General features: G+C 47.3%; 3 protein-coding genes across 3 annotated transcripts; 2 read left to right on the top strand and 1 right to left on the bottom strand.

Annotated features, from left to right (window-relative positions):
• The first annotated feature begins 371 nt into the window (after positions 1–371).
• On the top strand, positions 372–2,367 carry LOC136458972 (uncharacterized). The gene is made up of 3 exons (XM_066458868.1): positions 372–528; positions 1,858–1,921; positions 2,020–2,367. Exons 1-3 carry the CDS (start codon positions 446–448, stop codon positions 2,206–2,208), a joined length of 336 nt encoding a protein of 111 aa, XP_066314965.1. The 5' UTR covers positions 372–445; the 3' UTR covers positions 2,209–2,367.
• Positions 2,368–3,780: 1,413 nt separating this feature from the next.
• LOC136456528 (hexokinase-6-like) lies at positions 3,781–9,665 on the top strand. Its single transcript, XM_066456434.1, has 9 exons — positions 3,781–4,264; positions 5,313–5,463; positions 6,082–6,264; positions 6,601–6,675; positions 6,893–7,048; positions 7,369–7,467; positions 7,814–7,944; positions 8,848–8,929; positions 9,024–9,665. Exons 1-9 carry the CDS (start codon positions 3,966–3,968, stop codon positions 9,366–9,368), a joined length of 1,521 nt encoding a protein of 506 aa, XP_066312531.1. The 5' UTR covers positions 3,781–3,965; the 3' UTR covers positions 9,369–9,665.
• A 149-nt stretch (positions 9,666–9,814) lies between these two features.
• Positions 9,815–13,264, bottom strand: LOC136456527 (receptor-like protein kinase HSL1). The gene is made up of 2 exons (XM_066456433.1): positions 10,526–13,264; positions 9,815–10,422 (listed from the first exon to the last, which is right to left on the bottom strand). Exons 1-2 carry the CDS (start codon positions 13,206–13,208, stop codon positions 9,965–9,967), a joined length of 3,141 nt encoding a protein of 1,046 aa, XP_066312530.1. The 5' UTR covers positions 13,209–13,264; the 3' UTR covers positions 9,815–9,964.
• Between the last annotated feature and the right edge of the window lie 2,138 nt (positions 13,265–15,402).

The raw sequence follows: 15,402 nt of genomic DNA, 5'->3' as shown, positions 1-15,402 counted from the left end.
CGACAACCGTGCACGGTGCACAGAGACCGACCCCCCCCCCCCCCCCCCCCCCCCCCCCACAAAAGCAAAGATGCCGTCGACACAACGTCGTGCGCCAATAATTTGGTGCTCTCCGGACATAATGGCACGATGAGCACATGATTTTGGAAAGTACAGATCCCCTACGCATTCCCTGATCAAATCCACTCTCTGCTCTGGAGTTGGAAATGCGACGAGCCCTTCCGTTGCTTCGCTTGAATTTGCTGGGCCAAAATGGCAAAGCTCCGCAACAAACTGCAAACTTTAGGAAACTTTATGATGGGTTTATCCTGGGCTCGGAAAGGTCTCCCCTTTCAGCCCAATTGTATTACCAAGCAAGGAAAAAGAACTGGGCTTAGCCCTGCGAGCACCCCCGGGGCCAGGAACCGAAGGAGGGAGGAGTCGTGTGTGTCTGTGCGGCTGTGCCATGGCGGCCGGGTCAGACCCTGCCTCCCCGGCGTCGGTGCCGCCGCCGCCACCGAAGCGGCGAAAGATCGAGCCGTCTAGGAGGTACCAGTTTTGATCACCCTCCCAAGTTCTCGCGAGATTCCTAGCTATATTTGTTGCGACTGCTACGTGCTCCCAAGTCCCAACGCTCTGATTTAGTGGACGCCCATGCCTGATTTCGTCCGAACGAGCTGCGCTGCCCCCTTCTAGTTTCGATGAGTGGACTGGAGTGGCTCCGTCCTAGCTAGTGGAGTGGGCAGATGGCTACAAGTGTAGGTTTCTTTTAGGCAAGAGATTCCGGACTAGGCATCCCGTGGGCATCCTCATACGTTAGGTTTTGGTGTTCTTCAAAAGGGGGGCTCCGTCCTAGCTAGTGGAGTGGGCAGATGGCTACAAGTGTAGGTTTCTTTTAGGCAAGAGATTCCGGACTAGGCATCCCGTGGGCATCCTCATACGTTAGGTTTTGGTGTTCTTCAAAAGGGGCTTTGGAGTGTGGCAATGTGCGTGTGATCTTCCGTATTTCGGCAAAAACTCCCCATATTCGTGTGGAACCTTCCTTTTGCATTTCTGCCAATATGCCTGCACCTGCTAGGGCATCGGCCATAGCTGAGTAGCATAGATGGTATTGGGTGATTTGTGGGCACAGGTATGAAGAAGAACAGTGCATTTCCCCCCGAGGGGTCCTAGTGATTTTGTTTTTCAGACTCGCATGATCCTGCCTGAAGAGTCAAGCAGGCTGTGTATGTATTGTCTAATACTCTGCTTGATTGCTTGTGCAACGCTATTTGTTGCCAGGAAAGGGAAAAGTAACTCTACCTTTTGTTTTGTCCATTCTTACGTACCTCTGTTAACTCCAATTGTGGATTGTACTCTGTAGACTGTTGTGCAAGCCAAATAGGTTTCTGCTTCTTCTAGTCATTATCCTCATTAATCCATTGAACCAGAACCATCTATCCTGTCAGTTAACTTTCCATTGTGTGTTGTAAATTTAAGTATCAGTATTAGGTTATCTGGAGGGCATATCTTAATATAGCCTAAAATAACAAAAGGAAAAATTTCATGGTCTGTAGTTCCTTCTCAGGTAGCTATGCCAAGCCAAAGTAGGTTTGTGCTTCTCAGTCAAGACATGACAAAACACGTTATTCTGTTATTGAACATCACATCAAATGTCTTTTTTGATCATTGTTACTGTTAATACATTAACTACTGGAGTGGGCTACAAATGGCACCCATGATTTAGTTGATGATTTGACGCCGTGATAGTTGCAGTCAAATCTATTCTATCTTCAGTCATTTTTTTAACAGTTACCAATCCACAAGCAGCAAAACTGTACTGAACTACGGAGTATTGTGTTGCCTGTTGCATAATTTATCTTGTTCTCTGGAACACAGGGCCAGGCCTTCTCAAGTTACCCTAGATAAGGACAAGTCGGTAGCATCTTCCAACTCATCGTCGGTATGCCCTGACACGTCCATTGGCAATGGCCGCTTTCTCTCCTGTTTCTTGATATTCCCTCCTAACATCCTTTCTTGATGTGAACAACACTTTTGCAGATTCCAGGTTCGCGGCCAGCGAGAGTTGATCTCAACAAACTTAGAGAGGCAAAGCGATTTGCTGTCCTTCAAGCGCAGCGTGAGGGGTGCCTTGGAAGCTATAAAAGCTTCGATTCCCTCTTTGGGAATTACCTTGTTCCTGTCATCCCAACGAACGACTTCTTTGATCAGGTCGGGACCAAACCATGAACAAGAATGGCAACTTTGTAAGGCTGTGAATACCAAACAGGATGACCCTCCCAATTTTTGCAACTTCCTTTAAGAGCGCGACCTGATACCGCAACTTTGTAAGGCTTTGAATACCGCTCAGAGTTAAGTAATACCAAGCTGCATGTGATGTTGTACGTATGCCCCCCAACTTGCAAGATCTCGACAGCGACAAAAGGTAAAGATTTTCCTGCACAGCTGCAGATCTAAGCGGTGAAAAAGCTTTGGTATTGTGGCGAGCATATGTTAGTGTGTTAGCTTTCTTTTTTCTAGTGGGGATTTGTATCCGGTCCTTGATATCACCCCACCCGGCCTCTGAGGAATGCACATCTGGATTCAATCATTTTATTCTCGTATTCCTCTCTCGTCACGAAAACCTCCTCTTCAATTATTGATGGGGTTTTTTTCCAGCCCTTTTGTCTTATACACACCAAATGAAACAAATAACACAAATCTCCAAGTGTCGTCACTCGTGCAACGTGTCTGATCTATCTTACATGATTTGTCGGTCTGCTAATCTGCTACCATCTGCCATCTGAGTGAACCAAACAAAGCAGCCAATGAGGCCATGCTGTTCTTGCATGTGTACATCTCGTGGCCTGACTTTTAAGCTGCATGACAAGTGACATTGGACCCCGGACGTTAACGAGTGCCATTGTGCCAATCGTGGAAGCACGGAGCCACTGCAATACCAGCCCCCAAGCAGCGGGAAACCGTGATGGCCGTGAGCCGGTCCCGTGAACATTTCTCAGTGACGCTTCAGTTCTTTGGCTTGCGGCGGCGTGCGGGGGGCGCGTCACGCGTCCGTGCATCCTTGCACCCACCAGTCGGTCGGCCGCACCTCGTTAAGGACTTGGAGCGGGACCCACCTGTCGGTGACGTCGGGCGCGACTGCCTAGGCGCTATGTTTGTCCTTTTGCGAGCGGCCACGGGCACGGTTGGCGCGCCGTTCGCGGCGGTCCTTGACCCCACGCCACGCGAGATGGTGGGCTCCGCTCCTCGCCGTGGCCACCGCGCGCGCAAGGCCGCATGGCCATCGGCGCAAACGTTACTGTGTCGACACGCCCGCGTCAGCGCTCGTGTCGTTACGTCAGCTTCCCCTCCTGTGGGCCCTCCCGCACGTGCCCCCATTCTTCTGTCTCGTTCGGACACGGTTAACTAATCGCTCCGTCACGTTGACATGTGGGCCTGGGTAAGGGTTCCTGACAGGGGTTTAGTTGCAACTGATTGTTTTTAGCGCGTAGCAGCTGGTAACTTTACGGACACACCCCTGGCTCTTCGCCGGAAATATGTCACTCGCTTCTGCTCCTGCGCTCGACCGTTAGCCTCTCTCGCCAGTTTTTGACACATAAGACCTCAGGAAACACCTCTTATTATGACCCGAACCCAGGGCATGCCATGCACGAAGCACCATCTCTTATCCCACGAACGAGGATCCATACCGTCAGCGCCCAGGACAACCAAATCGCGGCCGTCCACACGCAAGGGTACATCCGTAAATATTCCAAAGGGCGAGGGGGATTTATTCCCTGGGAAAACGCCCAACTCGTGGCTCTCGTCCCACTCCCACGCTTCCGCGAGCGGAGAAAGAGCCGGAGACGACAGAAGCGAGGGGAGAGAGAGAGAAGCGGTGGGCTTGCTGTGGCGTAGCTCGCGATCAGGGCGCCGAGCTGGTCCGTACTTTACTTGGGTTGGTCGCGCGGCTCGGTCGGGAGGCTAGGGCTCGGCGGTCGGTCGCGATGGGGAAGGGCGCGGTCGTGGGGGCGGCTGTGGTGGTGGGCGCCGCGGCTGCCGCGGCGGTGGGGGTGGCGATGGTGTCGTTGTCGCGCAGGAGGCGTCGGCAGCGGGAGGCGGAGGACGAGAGGAAGAGGAAGGCGGCGGCGGTAATTGAGGAGGTGGAGCAGCGGTTCTCGACGCCCACCGTGCTGCTCCGCGGCATCGCGGACGCCATGGTGGAGGAGATGGAGCGCGGCCTTCGCGCCGAGCCCCACGCACCGCTCAAGATGCTCATCAGCTACGTCGACAACCTCCCAACCGGGTAAGGGATCCTCCGCGTCCGCGTGGATGTGGCCACAGGCCCACAGTGTCCGTTTCTTGTTCTTATGTCGCGCGGTCTTCCGATCGATCCCCTGGGGTATTTTTTTTTTCTTTTTCTCGAATATGCACAAGTGATGCGTATCATTGTATTAGGTAGAAGGAGTTTGAGAAATACAAGTGCCGTTCCACGGCCGCGTTAGTGTTTTGCAAGCGCTACATTCTGAAACCAACAACATTCAAGGTGACCATCCCACCTACAGGCGAGCCAACGTTTCAAGCCCCCGTGCGCCGGCGTCAATCCCCTGGGGTATTCAGGTTTCGATTAGGTGGAAATGTCTGTCTGTCCCAGATTGGATACGGTGCTTTGACGTGGTTTCGAGCGGAACACTGTTGTCGGGATGCTGGTGTGATTCATATTTCGTTTTTGCTTCGCATGTTGTTGAATGCGTTCGGCCTCCAATCTTCAGTTTGAGTGTAAATCCGTTTACATGTTATTTGGGTTGGCGAGGTAACTAAGGTAGTAATAAGGTGAACGGTTATGGGTTTGATGTTTAATTTGTCCCAGCCTCACAGATCATTCCAAAACTACAACGTCTTCTTTTAATAAATATATAAATGAAGCTTTCGTGTTTCTGGCTGTACCCACATATTGGACTCACCTCCACGGAGGACCATGATATCGTCCTTTCTAAGTCATGGGCTCATGGCTAATGTCTAAAGTCTCATTTAATATTAGCACCACCTTTCCGGTACTGCCTCTGTCACCAAATGTTTGGCACTATTATATTGAAACATGTAACATGTAGTGCCAACCTTTGTAATCGTGGACACAAGATATTTTTCTATGTAGTTAGAATCACACACAAAACGCAAATATATGGTTATGATACTTTTTAAGAGATACTGTATGTTGCAATAAAAAGTTACAGCCAGTTACATTTATAGAGCACAATTTGCTGATGAAACATGTGGTTCTTACTTCGTGAAGTCTTCCTTTGTCGTCTCAACTGATGTTACTATCTTGTTTAATGATTCGTGTCATCCTGCAGGGATGAACAAGGACTGTTTTATGCACTGGACCTTGGCGGGACCAACTTTCGTGTCATACGGGTTCAACTTGGAGGAAGGGATAAACGGGTTGTGAAGCAACAATATGAAGAGGTCTCCATCCCACCTCATCTTATGGTTGGAACTTCTACGGTGAGTTGTTGTACTATCTTCGGTGAGTTTAGGTAATGCATAAGTTTGTCGTACACGGTAATGCATTTAAGAGATCAATGTTGCAATTCACCTAGGAGCATTGCTCATTGGCAGTCACTCACTAGTAACGGAAGTAGTGGTCAATCTGACGAAGCATCACACTTGCCTTTTTTAGCTAAACGTTGCTTTGATGGTCTACTTGTCGGTTGCTCCCCATGAGCGGTGCTTTCCCTCTTTAGCTATTTTCGTCACAAACACGGTTCATCAGCAACCCACGCACAAGTTGCCTTTTCGGGAGTTTGATTTTCCTGGTCACGTATTTCTCCTCTATCTTTACTTACAAAACATTGTTGCTATATAAACAAATCTATATATAAACAATGATTATGTGAACAAGTTCGTATTTACAAAAGTTACACGGAAAAAATGTATAAAACAAAAATTCATAACTTATATACAAAACTATGTAGAAAAGTTAAATACATAAATTTCGTTTTGTAACATATAAGGTACACACTTAGATTCCTGATACTATCCGTGCAATTGCAGGGGCCACCCCACTAGTTTCATGTCTCCTGTATCAGCATGCTTTATTGACTTCTCAAAGCGTGATTACAGGAACTGTTTGATTTCATTGCTGCTGAGTTGGAAAAATTCGTGCGGACTGAAGGAGAAGATTTCCACCTACCAAATGGCAAGCAGAGAGAACTGGGTTTCACCTTTTCTTTCCCAGTGCACCAAACATCTATATCATCAGGGACTCTAATTAAGTGGACCAAAGGCTTTTCCATCAATGGCACGGTAAAAGCAAGAATACTTTCTGTTTACACTTTGTTGACTGCATTGCTGATTTATATTACCAGTTCCTTGACCAGAAGCTGACTATGACACCAACATATGGATTTCTTTCTAATTACTACACATTTTTCTTGACCATACATTGTGTCAATTTAGCTTGTGCATTTCATTTTGACACATCTTATTAAATTCACAATGGAGTAGTCTTTACCTATTCATGCTGCTTTTTTTTGTGGAACTTCTGGCACAAATAACCCTACTTTTTCATTGAGAAAAATGGATCTATGTCTTAAGATTACATTAAAACACGGTATTGATTTTGTTGATTCCTATGAGCAGGTTGGAGAAGATGTTGTGGCTGAATTGAGTAGGGCCATGGAAAGGCAGGGTCTTGATATGAAAGTTGCAGCTCTGGTAGTTAAATTAATTTGTTCACTATTTATCATCTCAAGTACTTGCATCGCATGCCCTATGTTTTACACCTATGCTATAGAATTTGTCATTTCCTTATGCCTTCTGCTGTTGCTTTCAGTTCCTTGAGATGCTTTATCTTGATGTCTAGCAAAGGTCCGTTGGACACATTAGAAGTAAAGACAACATCATGTAAACTGACAGGTAACATTTTGTACAGGTTAATGATACCGTAGGCACATTGGCTGGTGGGAGATATGCTGATAGTGATGTTGTTACTGCTGTAATATTGGGCACTGGCACAAATGCAGCTTATGTGGAACATGCAAATGCGATTCCTAAATGGACCGGACTACTGCCTAGATCAGGGAATATGGTAAGTGTTTAACTTGCATCCAGTGAGTGGAATTTTAATAGTCTTTGAAGGAACTGAGCTAGTTCAGTTGGTGCGAGGTGTGGTTGTGCGCCCCACCACTCAATGCAACTCCTCTTCAACTCGAATTTGAGTGCATATTTATTCTTATTGACAATGCCACCTAGTTCCTACTAGGTTGGTCGAGTTTTTATTTTAATTTATCTTTTGGGCCTTGTTAAATTGTATTCATCCAACATAAGTTTGGCATTCTGTATTTTTACTATTTTATTATTTTCTTGCCAGTTAATGATGTAACATTTGGTTCTTTTGGAATGCTACAGGTAATCAACATGGAATGGGGAAACTTCAGGTCAGATAAACTTCCAAGGTCGGAGTATGATAAATCCTTGGACTTCGAAAGTTTGAACCCTGGTGAGCAGGTATGCCTATTTAATCTATGCAGCTGTTTATTTTAGAATTCAATTTTTTTCCTAAGTTTAAGTCGCACGTTTTATGCACTGGATCAAATCCAATCAGATTATACACCTATCTGCATACAGATCCAATTGTCCCAAAGGTTGACTCAGATTTTAGGGGGCAAAAGTGACTGATGAATAGCAAAACCATTAATCTATATTGTTCTAATAACTATATTTGGTGGTGGAGTCGTGTGTACATGACTCCACCCAGCAGGGTTCAAATCCTGGGTGTGCACCTATTTGGATGTTTGTGGAGTATAACATTTGGGTGTTGAACTTGAACATAACCTATGTGCTCTTTTGTCAGATATATGAAAAGATGATTTCTGGAATGTATCTTGGAGAAATTGTGCGGAGGATCCTGCTGAAACTGGCTCATGATGCTTCATTGTTTGGGGATGTTGTTCCTCCGAAATTGGAACAGCTATTTATACTGAGGTTTACTTTCACGTTCCATCCACTCACGATATTGATTTTCTTATATTTGTAGGATACACAAAAAAGGATCCAAAATCAACTTATATAAAGGTGCACACATATTTGCACAACCTAGAGTCCAAACATTTTGATAGATTGTGGATATAATTGGGCAGTTTTATGAGTTCTACCGTGCATCTGAAGTTCAAAATTAGAAAGTTCACCCACATAGAGGTTCCAGATTGGAAACTGAAGTCATAAGACTTAAGGCTTTGATAATGTTCCTCTCACTTTCTTTAAAATGTTTATTTACATGGCCAATCATTAAATTAAACTGAGAGGTAATTTGGTGCAATCTCCCTACTTATTCAGTCTTTTTTTAAGCACATGGACTACAAAATTTAATTCCCTGACCATTTATATCTTGGAAATTGGAATTACCACTTTCAGTTTAAGTTATGAATGAAGCTGAGGCCCCGTTTGGTAGGGCTCCTTTTTTCTCACAATGTGGCTCCTCCAAAACGGCTCCGGCTCACCAAACAACTCTCTCTCTCCACCCAGTCTAATCAGCAATTTTGCAAATCCACCTCTTTAGGACGATGTTAAGATCTTTGTAGTCCCAGACATATAAAATTCTAAACTTACTCCCAGAGTAATGAAAAAAAATCAAAATTCTTCTTGGACTGCCCATCTAGACCTTTAAAATCACACTCATAGGCTAATTTAAGAAGAAACTGAAGAAGTGAAAATGGCAATCGTGGTTTTCTTAGTGTAAATCTTGTTGTATGAGCACATGGTCCAAGTTGTTTACCGTGTATCGTAGATTACTTAAAAAGGTTATCCAACAAACTTGTGAAGCAGAATTGTAAGTCTTGTGTAACAATAAAAGCTTTTCTGAATGAAATTGCAATTGTGATATGACAGGACGCCAGATATGTCAGCCATGCATCATGACACCTCACATGATCTCAAACACCTGGGAGCTAAGCTGAAGGATATTCTGGGGGTAATGATGATACAAATGTTCAAAAAAGGGTATTGTTAGATACAATCTTCAATGACAATTGGTTCCTTATGTGTTTTGTTTCTACTTATTTTAGGTTGCTGATACTTCTCTCGAAGCAAGATACATTACTCTTCATGTGTGCGACCTTGTTGCAGAGAGAGGTGCACGCTTGGCTGCTGCTGGTATATATGGTATTCTGAAGAAGCTGGGCAAAGACAAATTGCTGTGTGACTTTAGTCAACAAAGGACTGTAGTTGCTATTGATGGTGGCTTATATGAGCATTACAAGAAGTTCAGTGCCTGCCTAGAAGCGACACTCACAGACCTGCTCGATGAGGAGGTTGCCTCATCGGTTGTTGTCAAGTTGGCCAACGACGGCTCAGGAATCGGAGCTGCACTTCTTGCAGCCTCACACTCCCAATATGCTGAAGCTGCATAGATCTAGGAGCTTGGCTCCTAGTGTAACCTTTTTTGTTTTCCTCTCTTTTTCCCCTTCAATCGCGAGCCCCCCTCTTGCGAATGTGCGATTCGCATCTCTCTCTTTTTGCCTCAGCAGCGGGGTACAGCTAGGATGGTGCCATTGAGCTTGGAGTACATTATCACTAGCATTAGCTACGGCAGAAAAAGGTGGAAGCGGAGGTCTGAATAAGCCGTTCCATTCCTGCCGATTCTTTTTTCCCCCAATCCCTTGAAGTTTGTATTATGATGCGATATCACAAAACAACCGGTTCTTATCTGTGTGATGTTGTCTTCCAAAATAAAGAGAGAGAGGTGGGGGACTCATTTTTTCCTTGAATGTGCAGAGCTCCTGCCTTTATTTCAGAAACAATTACAATAGTAATATTAGCTTGCTATGTTTGATTGGTCTAATGTATGTGTGATTTAATAGAAATTTACTGTGTGAAACCCCACAAAGGCCATGGTGACAAGTTATGATTAGTGTGCTAAAATGTACTAACAGAAGTATCTTTATATCTGTCGACTGACGCTGTCCAAACTTACTGTACTGGCATGTGCAATGTTCGGTTCTTAGTCTTAGACCGTGCTGTCGAAGTCACTATTTTCTTCGATGTCATTTCCTGTTCCGTCCGACGGCTGTTTCCGGCGACTGCGTCGCTGCGGCAGCAGGAGAGGAGCCGCTTCGTACTCCTGGCCATTCTCCATTTTGCTCTTCTGGCGCGTCTGGTCGCTGCAATTGAGCAAGATTTGCAGCACGTCCTTCATGGTTGGCCGCGACGACGGCATATCTGCGGTGCACAGCACTCCTAGGCTGAATACGACCTGGATCTCCTCAGAGTACCCTGCATACCTGATGCTCTTGTCTGTGGCATCGGGGATGCTCCCCCCTGATTGGTAGTGGTGCCGCGCCCATTCCACCAGGCAGCCGTGCTCGCCGCCGGCGCTGGTCTCCTTGCCGGTGGTGAGCTCCAGGAGAACGACGCCGAAGCTGTAGACGTCAACCTTCTCGTTCACCTTGTTCGTGTAAGCACACTCTGCAGACATGCAGCGTTTGATTTGAATTTGATAGAGCAAATACTGCCCCCAAATTCTGTACAGAACAGGACCCAGCAAAATGGACAGGGCCGAAATCCATACCGGGAGCCATGTAGCCGAAAGACCCAGCGACGGCGGACATCGTTTTGGGTGCCCCGACCTCCACCAGCATCCTGGCCAGCCCGAAGTCAGCGACCTTGGCCCTGAACTCCGAGTCCAGCAGGATGTTTCTCGTCTTGACGTCGCGGTGAATGATGGGTGGCGAGCACTCGTGGTGCAAGTAGCATAGCCCCTGCGCGACGCCGACGGCCACCCTGAGCCTCGTCAGCCAGTCCAGCGGCGCCCGCCGCTCGGATGGCGTCCTGGCCGTAAGGAGCCCATCAGCGCTGGCGTTGTGGCCGTGGAGCCATTGGTCCAGGCTGCCGTTGTCCATGTAGTCGTACACAAGGAGCTTGGCCTCGGTGCCGGAGAGGCAGCACAGCAGCCTTACAACGTTGTTATGCCGGACGTTGCCGAGGATGCTCGCCTCCGACTCGAACTCGCGCTCCAGCTTCTCGTCCAGCGTCCCGGCGATCCGTATCTGCTTCACGGCCACCGTACCCGCGCTCCCGTTGAGACGGTTGGTGTAGGTGACGCGGTACACGTGGCCGGAACCGCCGTGGCCGATGAGGTTCTCCTCTTTCAGCTCCCGGGGTATGGACTCCTCCCCGAAGCCCAGATCCTGGACGAAAGGCGTCATCTTCCACTCGTCCTGGACCGCGACACGCGGCCGTTTCTTGATGTCGCAGGCGAGTAGCAAGGCGAAGGCCGCGGCGGCGAGGAGCGCGCCACCAGCGACGAGGAGCCCCGTGCGGAGTGCATGCGAGACGCCTCGGGAAGAACCCCGGTCTTGCGATCCCGCATCACAGGAGCGCACGCCGGCGGGTACCGGAGCCTCGGTGCAAAGGCCGGGGTTATCGCGGAAGCTGTTGTCGTAGGCCGCCGTGGCGAACCCGATCGGGACCTGGCCGCTGAGGTTGTTGGAGGACAGGTTGAGGGTGTTGAGGTTTGGCTTCACAAGCGCCGGAGGTATGGCGCCGGAGAGCATGTTCGACGAAAGGTCAAGGACGCTGAGCACCGGCATGGCGCCCAATTCGGCCGGTATCGCGCCGCTGAGCTGGTTCCTGCTCATGTCCATAAGCGTCAGCTGCCTCAGGCTAGCAACACTCTTGGGGATCGCGCCACAGAGTTGGTTGCCTGACAGGTTCAGTGTTTGCAGCAGCGGCATGCCGTCGCCAAGACTCGCCGGTACCGCGCCAGAAAACTGGTTGTTCTCGGCGGTGAACTTGTGGAGCATAACTGCTGAAGCCGGAATGTTGCCACCGAATTGGTTGTTCCCTATGTGTAGCCTCGTAAGGTTGCCAGGCATGGAGGCCGGAAGACTCCCTGTGAGCTGGTTACTCTGTAGTGATAGGAACTGAAGCTGCGTCGCTGTCCAGAGAGCCTCTGGCACGTCGCCGGTGAGCTGGTTATTGTCTAGGTCCAGGGTTACCAGAGTTGCGCAATTGGCAAGGCCCGCTGGGATGGAGCCGCTCAGGTGGTTGTGCTCAGCGGTGAGGTAATGGAACTGGCCTCCGGTGCATAACCCTTCTGGAATGGCGCCAGTGAGCTCGTTGTCATCAACCTCTACATAACCCAAGCCCGAGTGCTTCCCGAGTTCCAGCGGAAGCGTGCCGGTAAACATGTTACTGTACAATCTCAATGTCCATAGAGACGGCAACCGGCCAATGCTCGCTGGTATCTCGCCTGAAAAGTTATTGCTGAAGAGGTGTAATTTTCTGAGGTTTTGTAAATGCCCGAAGACTTCCGGAATGACTCCACTAAGGTTGTTCTCGGAGACGTCAATTATGGTCAAGCTCTTTGCAGCAAAGCCATCGTCGACGACCATGTCGCCGGTGAGCTTGTTCTGCCACACTGTCATCTTTTGCAATTTCTTCAGGCTCCAAACCCCCGGAGGTATGCTTCCTGTCAACGAGTTGTTCGAGAGGTCCAACACCTCCAACTCCTGCATATCTGCTAAATAGCTCGGGAGGTCGCCGACGAGGTTGCTTTGCGCCGCCCAGAGGCTGACTAGACTGGTCAGGTTCTTGAATGATGCCGGCAGCTCGCCAGGGACGAACGGGTTGGACGCCAGCCACAGCGTCTGAAGCCTCGTCAGCGCACCGAGCCCAGCCGGGACGGTGCCAACGAGTCGATTGTTGTCGAGCTCGAGATGCCGGAGGTTGAGGAGGCTGGAGAGCGACCTCGGGATGGTGCCGTTGAACTCGTTGCCGCTGAGGACCAGCGTGGTCAGGGTCGCCGCCAGTCGGTTGCCGATGTTCGCGGGGAGCTCGCCGCCGAAGTAGTTCTCGGATAGGTCGATGTACCGCAGCGAAGCGCAGCGGTACAGCGTGGTCGGGAACACGCCGGTGATGCTGTTGTTGGAGACGTCGAGGTGCGTGAGGCCTGCGAGGCCGCCGACGGCGTCTGGGAACGGGCCTGAGACGTTGGCGTCTGCGAGGGTGAGTTTGGTGACGCTGCCTGCCGTGTTGCAGCCCACGTATGGCCACGCGCAGCGTGCGCCCGCGGCCGAGGCGTTCCATCCGGCGAGCACGGGCGGGTCGCCCCACGCGCGTTTGATCTGGAGCAGCAGCTGCGCCTCGTCCGCCGCCGGCTGGGAGGACTGCGGGGCCGCGCGGGGCAGCAGGCAGCAGCAGGGAAGCAGCGCGAGCAGCAGGCCGGGGAGGCACGGGCGTGGTGCCTCCATGCCTCGGCGGGCTTGTTTTCGTGCCGTGGCGTCGGTGGTGCACGGGCACGGCCGCCGCGGTGAACGCGGGAAGTGGAGGTGGTTCGGTAAAGTGCAGAGGGAAGTGTTCTCCCCTGTTTAACACAACTCTACCGTTGACGGCACAAAAGTCCGGTTTGTTTTAGTTAAGCTTTAAAAATGACTTCCATTTAGTTTACGTGGTATTTTGGTCCGTCCGGACTCCGGAGTGATTCATACGGTCGAGGGTTGAAAGACCGACCTCAGATGGGAAGTGCTCCGGATTCCGGAAGTCTTTGCGGTCTAAAGTATCCGCAAGTACGTGGTTTGATGCGAGTTTAGAGGAAATTCAATTCTGTTCCTCACTGCACCATTATATACAACGAAATTTAGGGGTCGTGTGGCCCCTGTACAAATCTTCATTCTGACGGTCTCCGGAGACTGGTCAGCCCAGCATAATAGTTTACTCAAAAAAAAAAAAAAAGCCCAGCATAATAGTGCTCCGTCAAACACGCAATTAGTGTGGGCCGTGGGCCTGAGCGATGGAGACTCAGGATCTATTTGCATAATACTCCCTCCGTACTAAAAAAAAATATAATTATTTTGAACAAGACTTTAGTCAAACATTCAGAATATAAATCATAAACAACTTGGTTTAGAAATATGAAAACCATATAAATAAATTTATTTTGAAAAATACTTTCATAAAAATATACATATATCACTTTTCGATAAATATTTTTATAAAAACAAGAAATTAAAGTTGTACTTTGGAGACTGTATCGTTGTCCAAAACAACTGTACTTTTCAGTATGGAGGAAGTAAACAGAAAAAAATCCACTCAAAAAATTTATCGGAAAAAGTTCATTTAACCTAATTCAACTTTCACAGTTCGGTTTACCTCATCCAACCAAAAAAAACAGGTTCCTTTTTTTATATCTCATCCAACCTTTAAAACCGCCGGAATTTGTTCCTAACATAAAGTGATTTTAGTTGACATGACGCGTCAGTAGTCTATTACTTTATCAAAAATTATAGATTTTTCTCAAAAAAGTTGTCGAGATATTTTTTTCTCAAGAAAATACGAAAATTAAAATCCTAAAATCCAAACTAATATTTGAAAAAATGTTTTAAATTAGAAAAATATGAAACCAGTTTTAATTTTTTTCGAAGATAATGCTCTATATTATGGTACCTACCTTAGAATTATTTAAATCTTTTATAGTCTCCGTTGATGTTTATTTGCTAGTAGATGCTCTAGTTATATATGTTATAATTAGTTTGTGTTGACTCAAAAGTGCCCCGTCATCTAAATACCATCGTAATGCAAAGAAACGTCCTTTTTATTTTCTGTTTCTTGTTTATAAACATGCAAACAAAATATACTTGATGAGATTTGAATTATTAGCACAAAATTAACACAAAACACATGAGAGAATGTTGTGGAATTGAGTTAACAAATTATTACAAACTTTCAATGAAATGTCTGTAATGACTTTGTTAATCTCAAGATCTATCCTCAAAGGAGAAGCGTATGAATGTGTACGTTCATATTTTGAGTGTGCATGCATGTTATGATCATGTGTGTACAAGTAACACATGTGTTCATATTAAATAGGATCAAGTATGAGGTGGTTACATGGCACGTGTGTTACCACCAAAGTCAATTGAATTTCTAGGTGGTCTAGATCATCAGCAAGACTACTTATAACACATAAAAAGAGAATCTACTAAAAAACAACAATAGAGATCATATAAGATTCAAACAATTCTATGCTAGGTGCTATAATATAGAGAATGATTTTAGGAAAAATGAAACTAGTGTCATATTTTTTTAGCTAAAACAATTTTCTAAGATCAAATCCGATTTTAGGATTTTTTAATTGCATATTCTTACCAGAAAAAAATATTTGGATATTTTTTTTGATTTTTTTTTTTCTATAATTTTTTTGGTAAACTCTAATTGATCCTAGACGCCGCTGATCCCCTCTAGAAGGTCATGGCCACTGTCTACGCCGTGGACGCCATGACGCGCGACCTCAGCAAGGAGATGTTGTGATGAAAGCGTATGTTGCAAGTGTTTCACACGTTTCAGAGTTATGTTTCCATACGGATGTTGTAAAAGTAGATCGAAAATATTGCACATGTTGCATATGTTGTAAGTGTTTCAGAGGCATATTGCAAGCGTTTTAGAGGT

This window comes from Miscanthus floridulus, chromosome 6 (assembly GCF_019320115.1).
Source record: "Miscanthus floridulus cultivar M001 chromosome 6, ASM1932011v1, whole genome shotgun sequence".
Classification (NCBI taxonomy): Eukaryota; Viridiplantae; Streptophyta; class Magnoliopsida; order Poales; family Poaceae; genus Miscanthus; species Miscanthus floridulus.
Note: the sequence above shows the minus strand (reverse complement) of the source record. Positions and strands in the feature narration are given on the sequence as shown.

Coding starts and splice junctions, on each gene's coding strand:
- LOC136458972 (XM_066458868.1), top strand. CDS start 446: ATGGCGGCCGGGTCAGACCCTGCCTCCCCGGCGTCGGTGCCGCCGCCG. Junction 529..1,857: donor AAGATCGAGCCGTCTAGGAG/GTACCAGTTTTG, acceptor TCTGGAACACAG/GGCCAGGCCTTCTCAAGTTA. Junction 1,922..2,019: donor CATCTTCCAACTCATCGTCG/GTATGCCCTGAC, acceptor ACACTTTTGCAG/ATTCCAGGTTCGCGGCCAGC.
- LOC136456528 (XM_066456434.1), top strand. CDS start 3,966: ATGGGGAAGGGCGCGGTCGTGGGGGCGGCTGTGGTGGTGGGCGCCGCG. Junction 6,265..6,600: donor GCTTTTCCATCAATGGCACG/GTAAAAGCAAGA, acceptor TCCTATGAGCAG/GTTGGAGAAGATGTTGTGGC. Junction 7,945..8,847: donor GAACAGCTATTTATACTGAG/GTTTACTTTCAC, acceptor GTGATATGACAG/GACGCCAGATATGTCAGCCA.
- LOC136456527 (XM_066456433.1), bottom strand. CDS start 13,208: ATGGAGGCACCACGCCCGTGCCTCCCCGGCCTGCTGCTCGCGCTGCTT. Junction 10,423..10,525: donor TTTCGGCTACATGGCTCCCG/GTATGGATTTCG, acceptor GCATGTCTGCAG/AGTGTGCTTACACGAACAAG.